An 8,887-nucleotide genomic window follows, 5' to 3' on the forward strand; every position below is an offset into this window, starting at 1 on the left:
CAGAGACACCCTTCTTTCTAACTAACTTGCTACATAGAATCAAAAAGACACAATTTACAGTTGTAAATAAAATTCATTCCTACTTCCCCCTTTCACTGGCAAACAAATAACCCACAGACTGTAGGCAGGGAAGGTCTCAGAACATTCTTTAAACTTTTTAAACAAATGATGGTGATGATGGCAGATGTCCTTTATTGAGAACTTCCTACATGCCAACCCCTGTTTTGTGGGTCTGAGGCTCCTCCTGTCCTTCGACCCTGTGAGACACAGGTGCTCTTGTTCTCTCTGCTCTGCAGAGGAGGACTTGGGGGCTCAGATATGATAGGTAACTTGCCTGGAGTTTCCCACCTCGGCATCCAGGCGCCTCTGTGCTTTGTGGCTCTGCTTGTGGCTGGTGCTGTCCTTTACCTCCCTGTGGTGGCCTCGGCAGGAGTGGGAGCGTTGCCAGCTCCAGACTGCCCTCTGGCCAGAGCCAGACATCTGCATGGGCTTGTTGCTCTCCAAAGGGGGAGCCGTGTTCCTCACTTATCAGCGGTGCCCAGGCGGCTGGACGGGCATCTCTACGCCGCCCGAGGGCTGTGCTTGGGTAAGGTGTGTCACTTGCAAATACAAGATAAATACTGGATTCCTAGAAGACTTCCTCTTTTGTTTTCTGTGCTCTGCCTGTATTCACTCAGTCCACACCCATAACATGGTAGGACAGGTACGATTGTTCTCATGGGGCCAATGAAGAAGCCGAGACACAATAAGGTGAAGTAACTTACTCGAGGTTATGTGGCTCCTAAGTGCTAGAGGCAGGATTGGAAACCTGGAAGCCTGGCCTGGAGTTCACAGTTTTGTTTTCTCAACCACGGCCTCTGCTGTGGGCTGCAGCCCAGGGTGAGTCTGGAGGACAGAGCAGGAGCCTGGAAAAGTCCGGAGGCAGATGACTGCCAGGCTGAAAGCCGCTCATGTTCTCGCTCTCTCCCCAGATGAACATGCTGATGAGGCTGCAGGAGGCGGCCAACTACTCCAGCCCCCAGAGCTACGACAGCGACTCTAACAGCAACAGCCATCAGGATGACATCCTGGACTCATCCCTAGAGTCTACTCTGTGACAGGGGCCAGCCATGGAGCCTGCCTGCCTCTCCCCTCCGTGCCCCGCTCCATGCGCGTCCCCTGCACCCCCTGAAGATGCCCTCCTGAGCCAGCCCCCCGGCCGCAGCGTGAGAGCCGCAGGGATACCCAGACCCCTCGTCCTCCAGCCTCGACTTGGGTGCGGGCCTCCCGGGCCAGCCGCCTCGGCACCGCTGCCTTCCACAGTGAGACCTGCACTATCTCATCGTTTATTTTCATTATCGTTTGCCTTGTTGCCGTGACCTCCCTAAGACACTGAAGTTACTTCTCGGGAAAGGATCATCACCGTTGAAATGGAAGGTTTATAAAGAAAACACACACACACAAACCAAGAACCCACTTGGAAGCTCTGAAACCCAACAGCATCCTGCTGCGAGCTGCCCAGAGCAGAGAGACTGGAACCAAGCTGGAAATGCGGGCAACACAGCTGCCCCTCCACACCGACCCCCTGGCTCTTGCCGTGAGCGCCAGCCTCTGCCTCCCCGCCTTCCCCGCGGCCGGCCACAGAGAGAGCTGGTGCTAAGAGCGCGTGTGCGGCCGGGTCCTGCTCAGCAGAGCGCAGAGCACGGCGCGGGGACACCTTAGGCAAACGCGAAGCGCAACGCGCAACCCCCGCTCGCTGTTTTGTTTGGCTTTTTAAATGGTGCTCTCCTTCCCCGAGGGGTATTTTTGCCTGTTCCCGTTCAGCCACACCTCCCAGACCCGGCAGCCTCCGGTCGGTCCCGAGCGTGAGTGGAGCGTGCACGAGCGGATGGGACCACGGCGCGGACAGCCCGTGTCTGTGCCCTCCTCCTCCTGTCTCCGTGAATCAGGTTTTTCTTTCTGCAAACACTGTGGCCGGTGAGAATGGGTCTGTTTTGAACTGGTTACCCCCTTGCAAATGAGGTTTGAGTTTCCCCGCCCTCTTCTGACTCTTTGATTTTGAAGATTTTCCTCCCTCTCCCCCCTTCCCCCAACCTTTGGTCAGAATCAGTCCTTTGGTGAAAGAAAGAAGCAGGAGTTGAGTTTCGGTTTGGTCCTGCTGAGTTCTGGTTGTTTGGTTGTCCATCCTCACGGTTTTACACCTCGCCGGGCCCTGCTGGGGCCGGGGGTGGGCGTGTCCTTTCTAGGAGGACCAGGACCCCATCCTCCACGCGCGGGTGAGCCGGGACCTTGCCTTTTCTTCTTGTCCTCGAGGCTTCAGAACGCACATCGACACCTCAGGCGTGCCAGCCCCAACCTCAGGTGGGGTGCTGAGGTCACCTCGCACAAGACTTGCACTTTCCTCAGAACCAACATGACGCAACTCCACAAGGGGCCGGCGGCCGCTCCCTTCCAGAAGCCCCCGCCTCCGTCCAGACGAGTCTTGCCTGACCTCTTCGGTGCTGACCTTCCCAAAGCGATGCCTTACTGGTTTTGTACTAACCGTGTTCATTTACGAGTGTTGTGCCTGCCTGGGGTCCATTATTCTTTTTCTTGTTTTCCCCATCAGAGCAAACAGGGCTAAAAAGTCATCCACTTGTTAGGAGGACTCAAGTTGCTGTGACTTTTCTCATCCAAAAGACTCATCTGTGTGGATGCGTGACCATGGGTAAAAGAAAAAAAGGAGAAAAAAAAAAAAAAGATGCTTTTTTTTTTTTTAAAGATTCTTATCAGTCTCCAACTAACACTCTGCCTGGACAGTGATCTGTCTGATGCAGGAAAAGGCAAAAGTTCCAAGTCCACATGACATTGCTGATACACACCCTACTAGGATGTGTCTTCAACATACTGGTATTTCCTTTACAGAGAGTGGTATATCTATAAGTTGTTAGTTTATGCTTTATGAAGAGAATCTCTATCAGGCCCCGTTGGGGGTGTCTCCGTTAACGATCAGGGTTTTTATTCCACCTTTCACATTTTCTATTTCTGAAGGTCTGTCTCTGTACATTTTTTTCTCATTTTCTTACCACAAGAACTTGACCTGAAACTGCTCGCATGACATTGGATGATACCACTTTCTTCCTCCTTAGAGGAAAAGGAGAATGTGTCCCCTTACCTAGTGAATGGAAAAGCTCTCCGTACTGTCCTTGCTCTCATCTCCGTAAACTCAGACTCTCTTGTGCACAACCTTCGTTAGCCATCTGGGTGTGTGAGTGTGTCTTGTTCTGTTCTGGTGTTTTTTTGTTTTTTTGGTTTTTTTTTCCCATAAAAACTTCAAACCATGAATTTAGCCTGTGACCACGAGCCACACCCTGAGCCTTCTGGTAAACCTGAAGAGTGGTCCTTCTCAATCTGTTTCCCAACGATGACCTTACACGCTCATACTGTGAATTTGGGAGGAGATAAAATGGACTTCTCCTTGGGGGCAGTTTTCCCAGTCACCTTGTGAGTAGACACCTGCTAATATTGTTTGAAACCCTCCTCCTTTTTTCTCACCTTCTCTGTCTTCTCCCCTCTACTACAGACTTCCCTTCCCGCTGGGTCCAGGCTCAGAACCGAGACCTCTGTCCCTGGTGCTAACCTGGCTAATGACCGGTGATTTCAAGTAGTGTAGCCCTTGTGTGATTCACAACTCCGTGTCCTTCCTAAAGTTTCGGGAAGCAGGGTTGTCTGATATGCACATTTCTAATTTCGGTCATGTTTTACTTTAGTGTCACTCACCTTTGACAAAGTGACTTTGTACTCATTTAGGGCTCTGTCCGAAATGCTTCCAGTTTGCCTTTTTCTACAGTTAGGCTAATTTTGAAATGTATGAAATTCTATGCAACATTTATGTTGAGTTACCAATGGAAGCCAAAAGTCTTCTTCCCAAACTGCCAAGAATTATACAGGCCATAAATGAGATGGGAATATCTTTTAATTTAAGTTTGGGGGTGGGGGAGGGGTGGGACAAGGAATGAGACTTGCCTAGACCTTTGTTGTGTCTTGGGGACATTTTTTATTTCACTGTCGATGCTTCAACTTCGAAATTCTGTGTACTCAAATTTGATCATGGCGAATCTACTTCAAAAGGAAAATAATCCAACTTTGTGGATATTAAATGGAAGGTTTGCTGTTTTAATCTAGTTGTTTCCAGTGGAGCAGTTGATGAAATATGTCCTATAAGATGTACATTTTTTCATTGTAACATAGAAATTGTAAATAATCGATTAAAGTGCTGCATTTTGATGAATTTTTTCTAGCCATTTTTAAAGAGAAAACTAGGAATTGAGTATTTTGTGTACGGTATGTTTCCTTCCTCCTTCCCTCCCGCCCTCCCTATTTAATTTTCATTTGTCATGAGGTTTTTGGATTTGCCAATGATCTGGAGATCACACCCCCACGTCATAGAGAATAAAGCCGATGATTGTACCAGTCTTAAATTATTCATGATTCAATAAAATTGATGCTTATTTATTCAGATTAGTGGTCTGGCTTTTCTGTGCTCGAGCAAGTCCTCGTCGGAGTTCGACTGCACGGCAACAGCAACTGTTCTGGAGAAAGATAGACAGCAGGGAGAGCCCGTAACTCTAGCAGACCTACCTTCGTGGCAAAGTCGTCGACATCCTGCCACCTCCTCCTCAGTTTCTCCTCTAACTTTTGGCTCCTTGTGTGGGGCTTATTGGAAACGCAAACCTTGGGACTTCTCTGAAACTTGATGAGTCCTTGGCGATCCTGTGGGAATGCAGATTCTGATGGAAAGGTCCAGGGTGTGGCCCGAGTGTCTTGATTTCTAACCTCCTCCCAGGGGATGCCGGTGATGTGTGTCCTCCACCACGCTGGCCGCAGCAAGCCCCGTCGGTGTCCGGGCAGACCGCCAACGGACTCCTTGGCACAGGCAAAGTTTTTGTTTTGTTTTGTTTTTTAATGTATTGAATACCTATTAATAGCCAAATTGCTTTCCCAAACGCTCCAGTATAATCCACTAAAGGACCCTGAGGAGGTAAATATTCCTACTTCCATTTTACAAGTGAAGGAAACAGGATCAGAGAAAACCACTTGCCAAGGATCCTGTCAGCTAAGAAGGCTGGGAGTTGGGAGTTCCAGCCCCATCTTCCAAATCCAAAGCCTGCCTTGCTGGGCTGCTTCTGACCTTAGGGGCCCCGTTCCACCGAGCAGCTGGCAGCCATCGCAGGGCATAGACCGTGGCAGATGAGATCACCTCTCAGCCTTCACTTTGAACAGCAACAACAAAAACTTTAAAGGCTTGACGCGAGGCCTGTGGGTTCTCTGTGAAATAGACCCTCCACGGCTGACTCCGCGGCCAGTGATGTGAACGGCTCAGCATCTGTCAGGCACCACAGTGGCCCAGCCCGAGGGAGAGAGAATCCAGATGTTCTATAGAGGCGGTTTTTCCTGCCTTTCAGAAAGAACGAAGGGGAGCTGGTGCAATGGTTCGGCAACTAGATACCCTGAATTCCTAAGATTTCCCATGTTGAGTATCTGTTCTACCCATTGCTACACAGTCTTGTTCTCATGTTCTCGAGGATATAGGATCAGCATAGGCGAAGGGCATGATGACTTCAAACCACAGTATCCACTTCTAAAACCACACCCTTTCTGCTACAGTCTCCTTAGGTTGGAAAATTACCCTTTTTATTCACAGATAACATTATGTACTTAAGATAATCCAAAAGAATTCGCAGACATTATTATAAATAGTGAATTGAATACATCAGCTGGATACAAAATCAATACATGAGAATTAACTGAACAGGGGTGCCTGGCTGGCTCAGTCGGTAGAGCATGCAACTCTTGATCTCCAGGTTGTGAGTTCAAGTCCCACAGAGGAGGTAGAAGCTACTTGAAAAAAATTAAAAATAGTCAACATCTTTATACAGCCCAAGTTTAAGAATTTCAAAGGTACCAGTTTAAAAGCATCAAAAATATCTAATACCTAGGAATAAATGAAATACAAGATGGGCAAGCCTCCCACACAGAAATGTGTAAAACATTGTGGAGAGAGATTGAGGAAGACCCAAACACATGTGGAGATAAATATTGTGTTTGTGGATTAGAAGAATCAGTGTTGTAAAGATGTCAGTTTTTCCAAAACGGGCTATAGATTTGACGCAATCCCACTTGAAAGTCCAACACAGTTTTATGGCATTGACGAGATGATTTTGAATGTATTTAGAAATGCAAATGGTGAAACATAGCCAATGGGGAAGAAAACAGATTTCCCTAGCAGATACAAAGACTTAACTGCCATAGTCATTAAAACAAAGAACAAGAACCGACAACAGTTCAAGAAGATAGACTAGACATTCCCCCAGATAAACCCAGCACATGCTTGCTTTACTGCAGAGAACTGTAGCATCTCAGACCAAAGGACCTATTTCCTGGAGAAGGGAACTTGACCGAGGACACGTGACAACGGGATCCACTCGTTCCTTCTGTCAAGCGGAGGCTGACCTGTCCTCTTAAAGACTCAAGGCACCAGCTTGAGAAAGCCATTCTGTGTTGGAGCACTGCTTTCCCGGAAATGGTTCATGTTCAACCACTGGCCACTATTTGTTTCTGGGTGCCCAACATAAGTCTGGGAACTGAGGAGGGGAAGCAGGAATGGCTCCCTCCAGCAACCCACCTGGGGAATTTCTTGCTTCCTGCCCTACAACTTTAGGTTCTGCAAAATTAGAAGTGCCTGTCCCTGTGTGTACGGGCAAGAAGGCAGGAGGAGGGGTACTTCTCTTCTTCTAGTACTTCTACCACTGCCTTTAAAACTACATCTGCAGCGAGATCACTTGGGACTGCAGACGCGGGCAGGGTCACTGACCCTGATTATGATGGGGAGCTAGCCTGTTCCATGAGAGCAGGAGCAAGAGTGTCTGGACTTGGGGAACTCTCAGGATATCTCCCGGTCGTTTCCAGGGGCCTGGTGATAACTGTGAATGGGCCTTTGCTGCCACCACAGCCCGACAAGGCCAAGGTAGACAGTTGCTCAGAGCCTCCAGGAACGAAGTGCTGGCTGAGGGTATCACAGAATGCAGGACTGAGGAAAGGATGCTGAGGACCAGTGATGGCCCCGGGGCCAATGGTAGCAAGGAGGCTAGCTTGTTCCAGTAACCCTCCCATTCAGAGTCTTTTCTTTGGAAATCTGACCAGCAGCTGCCTTGGACTTTCAGTTACGGAATAGACTCGATGCACCAAATGACCGGTCTGAGCACTGCAAGGCACAAGCTATGGCAAACACCTGGCATGCTGACAGTACTCCAGTGCGGCCCCCATGTGCCCCTGCTTCCCTGCCTGAGACCGTTCTCCCGTGCCATGGAAGTTTCACAGCAGCGCACGGGGGACTCAGTGGCCTGAGGGATGACCCACGGCAAACAAGCAGTCCGTGGAAGGATGCCCCGCCTTCCCAGCCTCCATGGGACGAGTGGGAGGCACAGTCTCCAGGGCTCCCTAGAGGCTCCCGGTGAGACTGGGTCTAGTGGCCCATAGTGCCAATCAAGGAGCTCTTCACTGGCTTCCTCCCTTCCTGGTGACCTTCGTCTACTCCTTCTCTCAGAGCTGCACGAGGACGAGCAGCGAAGGCACACCCTTGAGAGTGAGTCCGCCTCACATGATGTGCTCCCGGCCCCTCGCTTGGCTCACCCTGGTCCCAGCACCGCCCTCAGTCCTGCTTCCTGACCCCATAGCACCGATTAGCTATCTACGCTCACACCCTTTCTCAGGATCTGACAGGACCGCTCAGCAATTCTATTCTTAGTTGTTATTATGGATTGAGTGGTGTCCCCCTAGAAGGACATGTGGAAGTCCTCACCCCCTGAACCTCCACATATGACCCTATGTAGAAATGGCATCTTAGTCCAGATGAGGTCATCCTGGAGTTGGGTGAGCCCTTCGTGCAATACGGCTGGTCCTTGTAAGAAGACGGTGTGTAGATACGAGGGAAGAACACCGTGTGACAACAGGGGCGGAGATCATAGTGGCCGAGCTGGAAGCTCTAAGAAGCATGAATCACAGGTGTTCCTTGCTTCCCCCAGAAGCTGGGAAGAGGCAAGATCCTCCCTTGAGTCTCAAAGGGAGCATAGACCTGCTGACTCTTTAGCAGGTCTTTTAGACTTCTAGCTTCTAAAACTGTCAGAGAATACCTCTCTGTTGTTTTAAGCCACCCAGTCTGTGGTACTTAGTTATGACAGCTCAATTTGGTCAGCCCAAATCGGTAGAGACCGCTCCATCACTATACTCATACACCCAAGAGAAATACAGACACACACACACACACACACACACACACAAATACATACATATGCCAAGAAATAGGTACACAATTGTTCACAGCAGTTCTAGTGTTCATTCTAACAAAACCTGGAAACAACCCACACATCCACTGACAAAAGGACGAGCAAAATTGTGGTAGGTCAGTGTCCTACTGTAGGGAACATATTTGTGAGTAGATATTGAGTTGAATGAGTAGATACTGAGTTGAATGCAGCCAGACCCCAAAGGATGCCGAAATAAGATTCCGTTTCTACAAAGTGCACACGACCATTCGGGGCTGCATGCCTGCATCGATGAGGAACTGTAAAGAGAGCAAGGGCGGTGGTCAGGAAGGGGAAAGGGCCTTGGGATGCTGTCATCCTCCTATTTCCTGACTTGGCTGACATAGATCATGGAGCTGTCTTTGCTTTTTGTGCATTTCCTTCTGTGAACGCTATTCTTCATAATAAGGTTTTCAGAAAGCAAACAGTAGCCAGGCTGCCCACCCGGCCCCCTGCTCCCATTAGCTCCTGGTTTGAGTTCCCTGAAGTTGGCTCCTCAGTCCATTAATCAAGGGCACGGTTTTCACCCACCTTGACACGAACTGATACGTGAGTGTGGACAGGTT

The 8,887-nt window shown here is 49.3% G+C and overlaps 1 protein-coding gene across 9 annotated transcripts in view; it reads left to right on the forward strand.

Moving 5' to 3' along the window:
• NAV2 (neuron navigator 2) overlaps positions 1-4,479 on the forward strand; it is a 397,014-nt gene extending 392,535 nt beyond the window's left edge. For all 9 annotated transcript variants that reach the window (XM_044258951.1, XM_044258952.1, XM_044258953.1 and 6 more), the window contains one exon: positions 972-4,479. In XM_044258951.1, coding sequence (XP_044114886.1) covers positions 972-1,097 — 126 coding nt within the window. In that variant the 3' untranslated portion in view covers positions 1,098-4,479. The remainder of the gene's footprint in view (positions 1-971) is intronic.
• Positions 4,480-8,887: the final 4,408 nt, after the last annotated feature.

Source organism: Neovison vison, chromosome 7, assembly GCF_020171115.1.
Source record: "Neovison vison isolate M4711 chromosome 7, ASM_NN_V1, whole genome shotgun sequence".
Classification (NCBI taxonomy): Eukaryota; Metazoa; Chordata; class Mammalia; order Carnivora; family Mustelidae; genus Neogale; species Neogale vison.